The sequence below is a fragment of the Vanessa cardui genome, chromosome 2 (assembly GCF_905220365.1).
Source record: "Vanessa cardui chromosome 2, ilVanCard2.1, whole genome shotgun sequence".
Lineage (NCBI taxonomy): Eukaryota > Metazoa > Arthropoda > Insecta > Lepidoptera > Nymphalidae > Vanessa > Vanessa cardui.
Genome location: NC_061124.1, coordinates 12,607,821 through 12,624,985, shown reverse-complemented (window position 1 = coordinate 12,624,985; position 17,165 = coordinate 12,607,821). Strand labels below are relative to the sequence as shown.

Genomic DNA, 17,165 nt, shown 5'->3' with positions numbered 1-17,165 from the left:
AAAATTTCGTAATGTTCTTTTTTTAAAAACTCAGTAGTAGGCGTTTTCATCAATTCAAAACCAATAAATTCTATTTTTAAAATTGTATCAATTTGTGAACTTGATGAATTTGATTGCTGAAAGGATAATCTTTTAACACGGATTTTACATATCGCTGTTCGAATATACAATGAACAATTTTTATTGGATTTAATTTTTATTTTTATCATTGTTTCAAAAGAAGCTCTCTTGGTCCTGAGATTTAAATGAGGTCTTACTGAGATCTGACACTGAAAACTGAGATCGATTTAATACAAACTAAAATAAATAATGTCATGTAATTCATTTGGATTTAAAGTAAACTTCTATTTAAAGTGCCCTAATTATAACATTTATTAATATTCTGAAATGTTAACTCTCACTGTTACTTGTCAGTTTATTTTATAAAAAAATTATAAACAATAATTTTAATATGAACAAACTTTCGAACGTAAATATAACAAGAACTATTAAGTCTACGTTTATGCGTTGTATTAAATAAAATAATAAATAATACAATAAATACAGTCTAGGTAGTTCATAATGTTTTTTAAAGGTTACCAATTTTTAAATTCCTCTTTTAGTGTTGCATAGACGATGTGATATCTGGTTTTTATCTGGTATCCCGATATTGTGAAAATTTGGGATTCCCAATTTAAAAAAATATTTCATATCTTATGATATTCTTTTTTTTTTTTTAATTTACTATCATTTGAAAGGTCTTGATCTGATATGTGCATTTTTAAGGTTTCATATGGGACTTAGCGATAGGTTATTTATTTTGTTGTGTTGTTCTTGGATACATAGTGACTGCTGGTATATTATAAGCTGTTCAGGTTATTTTTACATAGGTGATAAAAAGTTTGATCGGCTATAGCTATACAAATAGTGATTACATATTTATAATTAATAGCTTTATTACTATATACAAGTGTCATTGGTATTTATTGCACAATAATTTTTTTAATTATTAATTACAATTAAATATTTACTTCGCTACCATCTAATTTACAAATCTTCTAATTCTGGGTTCATAATTTATCGCGACTCAATAATCTATACATATCTAGCCTAGGTTGTATACACAATGCTAAACTAATTCGCAACTTAACATATTAGTATGCAAATATATTTCAATTGAAACTACAACATTCATCATTAAACATATCCACATATGAGACTTGTGTGATAATAAATATTTATTCTGAAAATTAATTAACCGAATTATCAATTATTTATATTGTAATAAAATATCATAATTATATTATAATAAACGATCAAAAGTATTCAGTTTACACTATAAGTTTTAATAATACATTCATAAATAAATAACGTGAAAATTGTTATAATGAGTATTAATCTAAGTATGAAGCGTATTTATTTAAAGCTCTTTAATGACTTCAAACGAATTGAGTTCGAATGTTTCTGTTCACTGAGAGCGCACCCAGCCCAGGGTCAGAGGAAGGCCGAACGCGCTCCCAGGGTGCTGGCTATCTCCTCGACTTACAATACTGACAAGACAGAACCTTTTTAAAGGCTTGCCTGAAAACTTTATTAAATATCGTATAAAATATTGGATTCACCATTGAACTCGCGTACCCTAACCACAGAACGAAATCGAAGACCCAGCTGGATATTCTTCTCTCACATTCGGGGCAGACCGCCGGTACCATATTCAATATGAAAAATGGCGCCCAGAGGACGACGAATGTGAAAAATACGACACCGAGGACCTTGGTCGCTTTCTGTTCTAGACGCAATATTCTTCCATGACGAGAGGAATTACGAGAAATCACGCTCGAATTTCTTGAATGATGAGTGCGTGGTAGCTGTCGCTGAGGCGTTGAGCTAATCTGCTGTTGTTGCTGGCGATTGTTTATGGACCTCGAACTGCGTATAGTTCTTACAGGTGTCGACAATGTTGTCCGTGCCCCCCCAAAACTCGAACCCCTTCTAAATCTTCTCGCTTCGTCCCAAGTGACCATAGAAGAAGCACCTCGACTAGACCTTCGAAAGAAAGGTGTTGAAGGCTCATCATTTTTCATATTCCCATTACGAGGATATCCATTACAGCCATTGATGTCACCTCCGGGAACGATTATTACTTCTGTAGTGCGTCTTGGTGGAGTTGAGTCAGATCCAAAGTAAGGGCAAGTACAGGGAGGTGGTAATAGCAGACCGTCTTCTGAGCTTCGAGATTTTGTGGTTAACGTGACAGGTGCTAGAAGACCGTCATTACTTTCATCGTCTGACGCACTCCGAGGTCTGTTTATTGGTGGATTTTGATCACAAGTAGACGAGAGTCTACGTTTATCTTGGAGCATAGATGAGGGAGAACTGGACGAGACACTCAGTGAGCCTGGAGTGAGCACACCACCTCGTTCTGATATATTAGTCCTGGAAAAAAATACATTTTAAAATAATACAAAACAAAAGTAACCTTTACATTCTCTAATTTATAATAGATATTGAGTCATCAGTAGTTTATTCTAAAGTTTTACACAAACATTGAATTTTAATATTTGGCAACGACAGACCACAACGTCCAAGTTAAATACTACTTGTGAAGCGTTGCAGGACAACATTTAGGGTATCGGTATACAGATTGTGCAACTGTCATACGATTAATAAAATTCAATAAAACGTTTTACAATCTGTTGCGTGTAATTTTGCCAACAAATAAATGCCAATTATATACCCTCTGTATGTTGGCTTAGATGCAGCAGAAGCTTCCAAGCCGCGCGATAGTCTCAACATCTCTGCTCCAAAATGATGCAGTGCGCTCATTGCTGACGGAGCGGGCTCGCTGTGCAACAACACATACATGAGGACAACGACGCACACATATAAACACACAGAAGCAACATATAATGCAATCTTATATACTACCTATTTATACTACGTCCCGAATCTTCTAGTATACTAATCAAAGTTTAATATTCTACCGAACATAACAATGAGTACGGAAACATTGCATTGTAAAAAAATTTACACTAAATTGAAATCTTGAGTTTCAGATATTAATTTTGTGGTGAAATTGAAATTACAGCGACGAATTCAATAGACATGTTGTGAAAATGTACAAACGGATTCTTGAATTAATTTAAACATATACAATATTGTCTAGACATGAGATAAATGAGCCTCGCCTCTAATTAAGTTCTTAATGATTGCGCAAGATGTTGACAGAGATTACATTGAATCTTATAATAGTTGCTCGTAAAAAACTTACAATAAAATATTGTTAAATGTAAAACCTTATTAAAAAATCATTGAACATTTTTCTTCATATATTTTTATCGCTACCCAGTAAAATCATAATTAAATATACTTTATTCAAGGAGGCTTTTTTACAAGCACTGTATATTAAGTAATACTATCATCAATTCGGAATGTAAGATCTACCGAGACAAACCAGAGAGAAAATATGTAGTTACTATCTATCAACATTTAAAATACTAAGTTAGTATAAAACCAAGTCGCTATCCGGCGTCTATACGCTTAGATCTTTTAACTTTCTTTACATAAAAACATATTGATAGCTCTTGTATTATAAATTGAACGATGTATACATTGTTGATGTTATTGACGATTATTCCAAAATAGGTTTTTGATCCTTAACCGAATTGGATGCGATCTCGACAAGAACCGAATACTTCCGAAAGATGACGTCAAGAGAATCAATACAATTGTATACATAATAGATTACGGTAGGGAATATCTTATTGGGATTTAACATACGGGTGAGGCATTATATAACACAGAATTTGAAAAACAATCATAATGTAATTGAAGCCTTTAAAAGTTCTAAATTCGAAATTTTCACAAGGGAGTTACAGTGTACAAAAAAGCTTATTCCATAAATTCCATGGTCAGGTAGATCATACTATAATAGTTTTTCATCTGTTTTCTCACGATGTCTTCTTTCAGAACATAGTATCAATAAATATTTAATAGAAGGGATGAAATCACGTGTTTTCTTTTATTTCGAATCTTGTGTCAATGAATTTAATTGATTCTCTACTGATATATCTCTTCTTTCATTTGGCTCTTTCAAGGCTTAAATAATACCCTTCTTATTAGGCCTTTAATTTTATTTATTAGTTTATATAGTTATGATATAGGTGGCAAACGAGCTGGAGGCTCACCTGTTGGAAAGTGACTACCACCACCCATAGACGTTTTATAGAAAGCAACTTGAATGTTTCCAAGTTTTATAGTGTTCGGATACACCGCTGGAGAAAGCTGGTACCACAAAGTTATTTGCCGAGGAAGAAATGGTCTTAAAAAATGCACTGTCATCTTGCATTATAGATGTTAAAGATATAAAGTTGCCTCAAAGATTTGTTTAGAATTCCAGCTCTATATAAAATGACGTCACTAACTTAACTGGCTATCATTATACAACCCAAATATAATAATACGACCTTCTCTAATGTAGATATATTGTTTGAAAGTGGACGTACACCCTCAATCTACATCTTCATTCAACCGACCGTTCGAAGTGCCATTCTTTTTAGTACACCAAGACAAATAAACATCCTTATACATTGATTTTAAACAACTTTTCGCGCTCAAAGCAGCATCTTATTTTTTTAATTCTGTGATGTGCTGTATTCATAACCAAGGTTATTATAACTAACACTGTGAATATATATATATATATATATATATATATATATATATATATATATATATGTATATGCTATGATTCTACGTGACCTCAAATCAGACAAGCGTTTGAACTATTAAAAATACATACAATGTTTTCAAAATAAAATAATATGTAAGTATGTATAGTATGTTAGTATAGATTTTAAAAATAATTATTTATCAATTTTAATTATATAAGAAGACATAACTACTATATTTATTAATGAAGGAGTTGACCGATATAAATTTTTGCCAACTCTATTTTAAGTGCTTTAATTATATGAATATAATGATATCAAATGTAACATACAATTTACAGATATACACGTAAGTCGTGATATATTTAAAGTTTAACTACATTTAAAATACGTATACGTTTTCTCTACAACTAATGACCATAACACTAATTCAAACTCTAACAACCAGTTATAAGACTAATTACAACTAAGAAATAAATTAACAAAACTGATCACAAAAAATACCTACTCTATGTAAAAATTTCGAGACTATATATACAATTTGTCGAACCAAACGTTAGCGCGATTCAGCTTTTTTTTTTGTAGAAATCATTTTTACGCGTAATGTCAATTAATGCGATCATTATAACGCGAATGAGGCTCGTGACGTCACACGCGATTTAATAAAATCAATGCGAACCTATTGTAATTTCACGTATGCAAATAACATAAAGCCGTATCTTATATGATACACATAAACAGGCGTATACGATAAACAAAACAAGCACACACGAAGCGCTAGAAAGCATTTTGCATTCAAATTAAAGCCAGAACATTAATCATGCTTTAGCGGCTGTCTTTCACATGCAAAGGTAAGGTCAGAAGCTTAAAACAAAGGAGATATAAAACATCCCTTTTCTATTTTCAGACAATGGCATCTCGTGTTTTTTTTTTCTTTGCATATTATTGCGAGTGAAAATAATTAAAAAATGTGTTATTTTTTTCCATCCATTTAAACATCTCGACGTGTGATACGTCTTTAGATCATTTGTTCTTTATTTCCCTTTAAAGCAACATATTCCGATAACGAAAACATTCATACACATGTATTAATAAAAACATTACAAAAATATCAAATGACATTTCAAACATGTTTTTCTTATTCTGTTTGACGTGATAAGATCTAAAAATACACTTCAAAATTAGCGATATTAACAAAAATTATTCTCTTTCACTAACTATAACCTCTTCTTTAAACAAAGAGTATTTATACAAACCTTAAAAATTAAAAACGTATTAGCTACACCCAAAGACATAGTACACACAAAAAAGTTACAAGAAAATAATATCGTAACAGAGAAACTGTTTAAAAATAGAACGTTCGTAATGTTAAAAGTCAAATGTAAAAGTATATATGACTCGTTCATTTCAAACCATATCATATTCAATGTACGAAGTTCACACCCTTTGTTTCGAAATAAAATTTTATTAAAACATTTATTAAATAAACAATTATTTTGAATGTAATCGTATAAAACCGTGAGAGATTTACTTCGCATTCATAATATCGGTTCATGCTATTGTTACAATAAAAATATTTTGATTCACTCGCTTTTATCAACAATATAACACTTACATAATATTGTATCAATGGTAACTTATATTGAATGAACGCATTGAAAATTTCTATAGTACAGTCGGGGTAAGAAAAGGTTCGTCACCTTAAGATCTATTTTCGTGTGCTCTGTATGAGCGATAATCTGCTTTACCGATTGAGAATGACATAATGCGTGCAATCATTTGATGTTTAGATTCAAAAGGTACTAAGAGTTAAAGACTTGATAAGGGAATTAATTTGAAAACTGACGAAGGTTTTCTTACTCCGATTATACAAAGTGAGTATTTAATTTAAAAGTATAATATGAAAATCTATATGACTAATACAAAAGTAGCCATTTGGTTCTGTTTAGTAAAGCAATTCTTACCTAGAATCTTGCAACCAGAGATCTCTCGTGTCGATCGGTGGCAGTTCGGTTTCCGTCGAGGCCGCTGAGTGTTGCGGCGTGCCTCCTCTTGGACTGAGAAACCGTCTCCATGTACAACGTCGTTCTGTTTATTGTTCAATAAAAAAAAGTTATTAACATTAAATGTTATATCAACGTTACGAACATTAAGGGACCATTTATTTATTACGTAAGTCTGTTTTCGCTAGTTTTTGACCAGAATTGAATGATTTTGTAAACGCGCGGTTTCATGTGCTTTTTCAAATAATTTTAACGGTGCGCATATTTTTGTTCTCACGTAAGAAATATCGATACTTCTTCCCAAATCCTTTTAAGAAAACATAAGACATTGTCGACCCTCTCCAAATCGTCTTCACCACATTGTATAAAACAAAGTCGCTTTCTATGTCCCTATATCTTTAAAATTACTCAACGAATTTTGAAGCGGTTTTTTTTAATAGATAGTGTGATTCAAGGGAAAGTTTGTGTATATAATACATGATCAATATAGTAAAGGAACACTGATAATTTTAGAAGTTTGCAATGTGATGTTGTTAATAAACAAATTCTGTAGTATATTTAGTATCAGTATTACACCAGTGCGAAGCCGGGGCGGATCGCTAGTAATAAATTAATATAAGGTCAAGGAAAAATCAAAATTAAATAAAATACGTAGTATTTAATAATTAAATATCAATCCATTGCCAATCCACAACCAATTCGTCACCAATTTTGGAAGAATATACGACAACTTCCTTATTGGTCTACTATATATAACATACTAGGACCCAGCGTTATGAACCCTAGGTTGAGCTGTTTAAACGATATTGGTTTTATCCTGTACGAATAATTCTCAACAGCCTGAACAACAATCTAATTCGGTGATTCGAAAAGCAAAATATTCTTTATCCAAATAGCAAGCAATTTTGAACCGTCATTTAACAACTGTATTAAGTGAAGCTATCATCGTTTCGGAATGTAGATTCTACGTAGAAGAACCAGCAAGAAACTCAGTGTTTTTTAACACAAAACAATCACAAACATACAATTTAGATCACTTTTCTCTATAAACTCTCATCGGTTGTTTTGTTGAGTGAATGGATGAATGAATGAATGTATAGTGCCCATGTTTGCATATACCCTTGGTCATTTTGGCTTTTGTAGTTGAGTGGTTTCGTTTGAGGTTGTGGTAGCCGAAATCGGTCAGGTGCATCAGTTGGTTTTTTCATTTAAGATACCAACAGCCTTTGCCCATATTTTGGTCAGCATAAATGTTGCTGTGATACTTGTGCTGATACAACATAGTAGAGCTACTTCAATGTGGAAGTAAACAATTTTCTTTGATGATTTTACAGGAATAATAGTTTGGAATATTTCATCAGTTCAATAGACATTGGATTTGTCATTGTATACATCAACATGAATGGTAGCCTGTATATGTCTTGCGGGAAGAAGAGAAAACTTATTTCTCTTGGGTTACTAACAATAATAATCGTTTAATATTTTGTTAGTGAACAACAACAACAGCCTGTAAATTCCCACTGCTGGGCTAAAGGCCTCATCTCCCTTTGAGGAGAAGGTTTAGAACATATTCCACCACGGTGTTGTGTAATACACATGTGGAAGAATTTCTATGAAATTTGTCACATGCAGGTTTCCTCACCATGTTTTCCTTCACCGCTGAGCACGAGATGAATTATAAAGACAAATTAAGCACATGAATCAGCGGTACTTGCCTGGGTTTGAACCCGCAATCATCGCTTAAGATGCACGCGTTCTAACCACTGGGCCATCTCGACTTGTTAGTGAAACTTTTTAATTTCATAAATTTATTTTTTCGTGACGAATAAAAATAACAATAAAAATACATACGATACATAAAACAGTGATCGTGAAACGGCTCAAAGATCAAATATTAGTAAAACCTTAACGGACGGGCATTAGAGTTCGCTGCGACACGTCAAACATGGAAGCTTTTAACGGATTAGTTTGGATAGAAATCCATTTGATTAGTAGCTGAAGATATTTAAAAAGCGTTCAAGCGAAAATCATCTTTATGAATAGATCATTAAGATCAAATTACTGTGTGGGCAAAGTGAATGGTCATAATTATTGTATTGTCTCGCTTTCATTGTGTTTTCTTTTGTAAATAAATTTACGCTCAAACGGGATCTCAGCTTTACATAATAAATTAATTTCGCTTTTTCTTTGTTAATCGCTTCATTCAAGTCAATCTCGTTTGTAATATTTATTTATAATTTTTTTTGCTTTTATAAATTATGAAAAATGGTTTCAATGTGTTCTATATTTACTCATTCTTTAATATTACACTAAAAATAAATTTCTCATAGAAAATTATTGATAGTAAGAGAATAATTTGCGTTGAATCTTCATGTAATGGATGATGTGTATTTTATGGCTATTAATAGTAGCTTCGCGCATGCCAGTCTGGGCAGGTATCTTATTATACCGCCAAACAGCAATACGGGCGAATGAGCCAGTGTTACTACAGGCACAAGGGACATACCATCTTTGTTCTTAAGATTGGTGGCGTATATGTACGGAATTGCTAGTGTTTCCCGCAGCGCTATTGCAATTTCTTTATAAAATAACATTTTTTATAATTTTTGTATGTTCTGTTTGTTCCGACTAATCTCTGTAACGGCTGGACCGATTCTGATGGAAATATCACGATGACGTAGCCGATATGCTAAAGAAGTAACTTAGGCTACAAAAGTAAGTATTTTGTTAAATTCAAACGCGTACGCAGTGGCGGGCCCAGCTAGTTTACTATATGTGTATTTATAGAAGATTTATAAAAAGACAAAGTTGCGATTCAGAATAATTATAAGACGTGCTAAAAATAAAAAATTATTAAAAAAATGACAAGGTTATAAATTTTATCAATTTATTTAATAAAGAGAACCTTGTTAGCGTAAATCACTTATTTTCCATTTCTCAACACCGACATTCAGCACAATCATTAATCTTTATTTTAAATTCATTCGAGTCAAACGCGTAAATCTAACTGCCAGCTACTGGCACATTCGTTTTGTAACGTGCCAGTAAACTCTCGAATTTCCCAATACCTTTCCAATCCAATTTGCTTTATATAGCTCTTTCAGTATGAGTTATAATTTTATACGTTTCGTAGTTTTTAATTTTTAAATGACATTAGAGGGGTTTTATAATTTCCACAAAAGCATTTACTCTGTGATGTTGAATTATATTGTATTAATGCCTTTTCTATTTGAAAATTTAAAATTGTAAAACTTAAAAAAAAAATCAGGCTGAATCTCATAATTTCTGCTGCGCGCGGTACTGGACACTACTTCGACATTGCATCTATATCATGCTAAAATAAAAGTAGCCTGAGCTACTCTTTATTACATCCGTTACCTGCTAGTGAAAGTCCCGTCAAAAGCGGTTCCGCCGTTCCCGAGATTAGCCGGAACAAACAGACAGACAGACAAAAATTTAAAAAAAAATGTTATTTTGGTATATAAACCGTATAAATACATATGCATTTATTAAAAAGCTGTTATTTTATTATTACAACACTCAAGTTATATTATGTATATAGAAGATTGTAAAACAGTATATCAACATTAATACCATTAAATCTGGAAGTCGAAATCAATCATCAGCGTCGTCTTAAAAGAGACGTTATAGTAACTCTATTTCGATGGCTTTTAATCAGAACGTTATTATATTTTGAATGAATGAATGAACGAATTATTAATATATTACATTCTCTATTGTAATATATAACAAGCCTATTAGTTTATCAACCTGTGATTGTAATGAAACTAATAAAGCAATGAAGTCTGAAATATCAATGAAGCCATTAAAATGTTAGCATAATTTCTGTACAAACAGAGTCTGATTGAGTTTATATGAACGTAATTTGATATTGGATTAAATTATTTAATCCTACGAATATTAATACAAAAACGTTTGTTATGTGTAAGAATCTCTATAACGCTGGCGATCCCCTCCGACTTCGCACGTGTGCAATTCATTTAAAAAGAGAATGATATGATACAAATATGATTTACGCCCTACAGCCGAGGTGGCACACTGGTTTGTTTGGTTTCGGGTTAAAATCAGACTAGGATTATTTAATTTTCATGTTTTTATTTTATTTATTTTTTTATTGTATAGGTTGGCGAACGAGCATATGGGCCACCTGATTGTAAGTGGTTACCATCACCCATAGACAATGAATCTGTAAGAAATATTAACTATTCCGTACATCGTCAATGTGCCACCAACCTTGGGAACTAAGATGTTATGTCCCTTGTGCCTGTAGTTACACTGGCTCACTCACCTTTTAAACCGGAACACAACAAAACTGAGTACTGTTATTTGGCGGTAGAATAACTGATGTGTGTTGGTGGTACCTATCCAGACGGGCTTGCACAATGCCCTACCACCAAGTAAATGCTTAATTAGTATTTATAATTCCTTCGTGCTCAGTGGTGAAAGAAAAGGTCGCGATGAAACCTGCATGTGTATAATTTCAACGAAATTCTACCACCAGTGAAACCAATTGAGATTGAAATGCATGTTGCATTGGAGCAGATTGGTGAAATATGCTTCTAACCCTCTCATCTATTTATTTATTTATTTATTTACAACAAGCACACTTACAACGTACATATTGAACATTTACAGTTAAAGTGACTATATTAAAACATCAGATATGTACGTCAATGACAAGTGTACATAACATTTACTAACTATAAACAGTGCACAATTAAATCATCTCATCTAAGGGAGAGCCTTAGCTCAGCAGTGGGAAATTTACAAATCGTACATATTTTTGATTCCTATAGTACACAGGCATAATTAGCATTCAACAAGTGAAAAAAAATGGATTGAATTATTTCGTCCGGAGATTATCTTCTACATACTAAAAAACAAATTATACCCCTTTAGAATATCAGTTTATATTACGAGGAATATAAAATTGGCACTTATTAATATAAATGAAGTATACAAAAAGCTAATACTCTTATGTAATGTGTCTTAAAACATTTTTTTTATGAACGTGTCACACACTACCACGTATTTGACGCACACACGTGCATATTTAATAAATACATATATTCATATCACCAATAACAACGCATGTCATGTCAAAGTTATAAATTTATTACGTTATTTTTGCCATTTGTTTTACTTTTTATTATAACAGTGACAAAGCATCGTCTGATTGAGCATAGTTTTTTGTACGATTCGAATCTATGTATCTCATATTTTTGTTAGCAATCAATGGCAGACGAATTTCGAATATGACCAATGTATAAAAATCTGAACTACATTAAATTGAAAGACATACGACGACGAAAATAAACATCGTAAAAAAACCAGCTAGGGTTGGAGTCAAATCTTCCCCAAGTGTGACTAGTATCGGAGCAAAGTGGCATAAACGCCAAATCTATCGTCTCAAAAAAAAGAATAATCAAGCACTATATTTAGAGACTATATCTTGAAGTAAGTAACAGCCTGCAAATTGCCCACTGCTGGGATAAGACGTCCTCTTCCATTAAGGAGAGGGTTTGGAACATTTTCCACCACACTGTTCCAATGCGGGTTGGTGGAATGCACATGTGGCAGAATTTCGATGAAATAAGACACATGCAGGTTTCCCACGATGTTTTCCATCACCGCCGAGCACGAGATGAATTATAAACACAAATTAAGCACATATATATAGTAGTGCTTGCCTGGGCTTGATCTCGCAATCATCGGTTCAGATGCACGCGTCAATGTGTTATGTACCACTGGGCCATCTCAGATCTATATCTTACTACTTCAATAAAAATCATTTACACAATAACACTACGCATTTATATGTACCACCTATTATATATAATGTGTTATCTGCTGGTGTCACATTTAATAGTCACAATTATATTTTGGTGTAACCGCAGAACACGCCGTGAAATTCAGATTCTGGTTGGATAATTATAACATAAGTATAATCATTAGGCATATAAACCTCAAATGGATTATAAATAATTGTGGTTTAAGCATATGGCACATACAACCACTGGTGGTGCTATGCGTAGGTTCCTCTGGTCAATTACTCTATCATAAAGTTTTCATTTTTATCATTTTATTCCAAACAATAACTAAAATTTTATACAATTCAAAATATATGGACATTTTCAAAGTTAGCATTTCAGGAGTTATTTTTTAATCATGTGACTTATACTTAAATCATGTAGGCCTTATATGAATAGTCATTTTCGAAGATTCAATTGAAATAAAAGTAAATAGTTTGGAATGTAACAACTATATAGATGAACTAGCAAGAAATCCAGAAGTGACTCAAGACCCAATGACCCAATGTAAAAATACTAAAACGGAATAGCTGACAAACATTATCTTAAAAGTAGAAACAACATATCATTTTACAAATATACAAATTTAAAACTTCAAACATGGAACCCAATGTAAGCATAGAGTTCAATGGGAGATAAATAAAATATCCTATTTATGACAATTTATATCACAACACTGGTTATAAATACCGATAGGTATCGCACCGAGCCAGCCAGCTGCCCATCCTTGACCAAGGCCTTTCCTCTGCCGCGCCAGAAGTTGCACCGTCAAAGCATAAGTAAGAAGCATCACGCCGAGAGGTATGTAGAACGAGATAACGGAACCAATCGCCTTGTAGAGTGGATCTGGTATCTGACAGGATCCACCAATCAGGACTGATTCTTCATTCTGTAAAAGAGAACACATTTTAAATATTCGATAATATTATCCCTTCTTCAAGAAAAACTGTAATCGTACTAAAAAGGTCGCGTAGTCTATATCTATACATATAAAAAAATTGGAGTGTCTGTTTGTAATATTAAAATAGCCCATTTTTACTCAATGCATATGTATTTATACACGGTACCTACCTACCAAAATAACTTTTTTATAATTTTTTTCTGTCTGTCTGCAGGGCCGTATTTAGGGGAGAGCAACCGGGGCAACTGCCCTGGGGCCTCCACATGAGGGGGCCACGTAAGTTTTCAGCGAGTTAACAAATACCGAGATATAGTAATGTTACTAATACTATATCAAATTATAATAATGTTACTACTTAATATTAAAACAAGTTAACAAGGTAAAAAGTTACCGATAAAAGTAAATAAATCATAGCTGATTGATTGAAATTTAAAAAATTTAATTAATTCATAATAATATAATTATTAGGGTATTCACGCTTCTGTTTGTCTAGGGCCCCCACTGCTTTGTGGACCGGGGGCCTCCAGACCTTTAAATCCGACTCTGTCTGTCTGTCTGTTTGTTCCGGCTAATCTTTCTTAACAGAACTTTCACTGGCAGGAAACTGATATAATATGGAGTAACTTAGTCTACAATAATATTTTTTTTGTTAAATTCAAACGTGTACAAGGTCGCCAGCACAGCTAGTAATAAATATAAAAATACAAATCTATCTATGAAGTAAATAATAACAATATCAGATACATAACAAATGTTTAATTAAAATAATTTACGAAGTCCAATTCTTGGAAGACAACCGTTTACTGACGTCATTTGGCGTTGCTAATTTAGTCATTGCGTTCAGTGGAAGAGGGCATATAGATCGATTTTATTATATAGACACTATCACTACTACTTATACCGGTACAGTAATAATGGAAGTAATGAAATGTAACTTATTAAATCGTTCTCAGAAAAAGGCTTGGCTTCTAATAAGTAGTTTTAACACTCTCGTCGATGCACGAGTTTCTAAAGCTAAGGTCCATTGGTCCTGCGTACGAATACTCCGATCGTGTCTAAATGTCATCCCATAAATTATAAGTGCAACTATTTTTGCACGTTTGCGCAAAACTAGTCGAAGGGCATCTACCTATTGCCAATAAACTCAGAGTATTGGAAATGTATTGATTTTTGAACAGTGCCAATGTTTATTTGCAGAGGTCACTAGTTTTCCATTTGTCTGTCTGAATATTGGCTACGCTGGTCTCAAGTACTACGCAAATGTGCAAAAGGTGTTTGTGTTCTTGCAAAAAAAAAACGAGTACTTTCAGTGCAGAGGGAACATTTTTCATGCTTTCATGATAGAGGAGGGGGCAAACGATGCCAAATTCCTATTCCGGAAACTGCATCCATCAAGGCATTCCACTTTCCTCATAAATTGATGTTTATCAATACACGAACTTTGGAACAAACTTACGTATTGTTATTTCTTCACAGTTACTTCTTCATAGTTTTCGCTAAGCATCAATCCACTCTGGTGATTTAGCAAGCCTTGCGTGTTCATATTTAGTGAACGCTATACATCGTCGCCTCACTGAACAAACGCTTACATCGCAAGGTGAATAGAATGAAAACAGAACAAAATTTGACACAAGTTCTTAATGTATTTAAACATGAAGCAAATGTTTTATGAATGGAAATATGCAATGTAATTGAAATCTTTGCTGTCGAAGCAAAATTACAAGGTCGTATTTTCTCGCAGTCTCTTTAAGTAAGCTCTTATAATTGGACCTTTCCGACGTTTCTCTAACAGCAAGTATCGTCATATCGCGCTTTTGTTTTTAATTTTAATGGTAGGACATTAACGAAATAATTAATGCACTCTTACAACAACAAAAACGACGACGACGACGACGACAACAACGACGACAACAACGACGACAACAACAACAACAACAACAACGACAACAACAACAGCCTGTAAATTTTACCATTACTGGGCTAAGGCCTCCTCTTTTTGAATTTTATTTTCTTTTTGGATGATTTAATGTTTGAAATGAAACAAAACATCGAAAGTAAATTAAAACTAATAATACGAACTAAAATAAAACGAAAGTAACTCTTGCTGTAATGATAATATTTTAAGAAGATAAAATTATGAAATTGTACCACGAGCAATGGAGCTGCTTATAATGTATAAGAAGCTTATAATATATGATAGCGAAACTATCAGTTAAGAAATATGTAAAGATCATTATTGTGCTAGCGAGAAAATCATAGGTGGCCTTATTTCTAAACTAGTAGTCACCCGAGGCTACGCTAGCATTTTAGGGTGTTGGTTGTCATTTATTAGGCAAAAAAGGAGCTTATGTCCTTTTTTTAAGTTCAAGTATGCTTCATATCAAATTTCATCAATTTCGGTTTAGCGGTTTGGTCGTGAAAAAGTGACAGACAGACAGAGTTACTTTAGCATTTATAATATTATAATATAAATGTAGTTGATGTTTAGGAGCCGATTTAAGTAGTCCTAAAATGCAATGCTTTTTTTTTCTTTCCAATTCAAAATCAACGATGGCAGATAGAGAGAAATCATCATTCATTCTATTTTGGAAATATCTACAAGTAAATATAGTTTAATTTGAATATTATGAGCGTTTTAATAATAAATCGTTAATAAAAGATCAAAACATGTTTTCAACTTACTCTTTAGTAAATTGAGGAAAAAATATTTTCGTCGCATAAAATTGAAAAGTGTATCACGATAAAGGTATTTTTCAATCAAATCGAGATATCACAAGAACCCGATACGAATTTCACAAGTACATATATTCGATACATACAACGTTATTTTATAGAAAATGATTCGTTTATGAATCAAGTATCGTAGAAATTTCTTTGCCTTATAGTTCGTATGGCTAATATCGATTACATGAAATATACCAAATTTAACCAAAGTAGAAATTATAATATTTTAGTGAGATTTCATAATAATTTATACAATTTCTTGGGAATGCCTCATTAGGTGATAGGGCTTTGTGCAAGCCTGTCTGGGTAGGTACTACCATACATCAGTTATTCTACCGCCAAAATCAGTATTGTTGTGTTTCGGTTTGAAGGGTGTGTGAGCTAGTGTACGTGCACAAGGGACATAACATCTTAGTTCCCAAGGTTGGTGGCACATTGACGATGTAAGGAATAGTTAATATTTCTTACAGCGGCATTGTCTATGGATGATGGTGACCACTTACCATCAGATACCCATATGCTTGTCCGCCAGCCTATACCATAAAAAGGTAGTATGGGACGTTCTCCAATATCACGTATTCTGTTTCAAACGACCTTGAGAAGGAGGGGAAGATTACGGCGCTCTCTAATGGATAAAATCGTGAATGGATTATATTAAAGTGATTCCGTAGCCTCCTTTATCTATACCATATTCAGTGAATAAGAATCCGATACCGTTCCATTTCTCCCCAAAAATAAGAAGTGAGAAATTAAATAAAAAGAGACGCTCCCGAAAAATTTGTCACTTTCACCCATTATGTTACCATATTAAAAAGATCGAAAAGACTAATTTAGTTCAACGTAAGATAATTTTGCGTATAGACAAAAAAAAAACGATAATTCGTACAAAAAACAAGACTTCAAATATGAATTAAAACCGCGGAGAACTTGAAGAAACTTATCGGGATGCATTCACATCCAACTTTATCTTTGCTTAACTTTTTAGTATAAAAAGCCAAATAATAAGTAGGTAAAGGTGATCGATATAAATTGTAATGTGCTATTAATTTTTTTTAAA

The 17,165-nt window shown here is 32.8% G+C and overlaps 1 protein-coding gene across 3 annotated transcripts in view; it reads right to left on the bottom strand.

The window, feature by feature from the left end:
- Positions 1 to 1,377: 1,377 nt before the first annotated feature.
- The window catches only part of LOC124540206 (5-hydroxytryptamine receptor 2A), a 58,156-nt gene continuing 42,368 nt past the window's right edge, over positions 1,378 to 17,165 (bottom strand). Inside the window, exons 4-7 of one of the 3 annotated variants that reach the window (XM_047117677.1) lie at positions 13,174 to 13,372; positions 6,614 to 6,737; positions 2,717 to 2,824; positions 1,378 to 2,415 (exon numbers count right to left, since the gene is read on the bottom strand). In XM_047117677.1, coding sequence (XP_046973633.1) covers positions 1,509 to 2,415; positions 2,717 to 2,824; positions 6,614 to 6,737; positions 13,174 to 13,372 — 1,338 coding nt within the window. In that variant the 3' untranslated portion in view covers positions 1,378 to 1,508. The remainder of the gene's footprint in view (positions 2,416 to 2,716; positions 2,825 to 6,613; positions 6,738 to 13,173; positions 13,373 to 17,165) is intronic. The other 2 variants (XM_047117670.1, XM_047117673.1) reach the window with 2 other exon arrangements.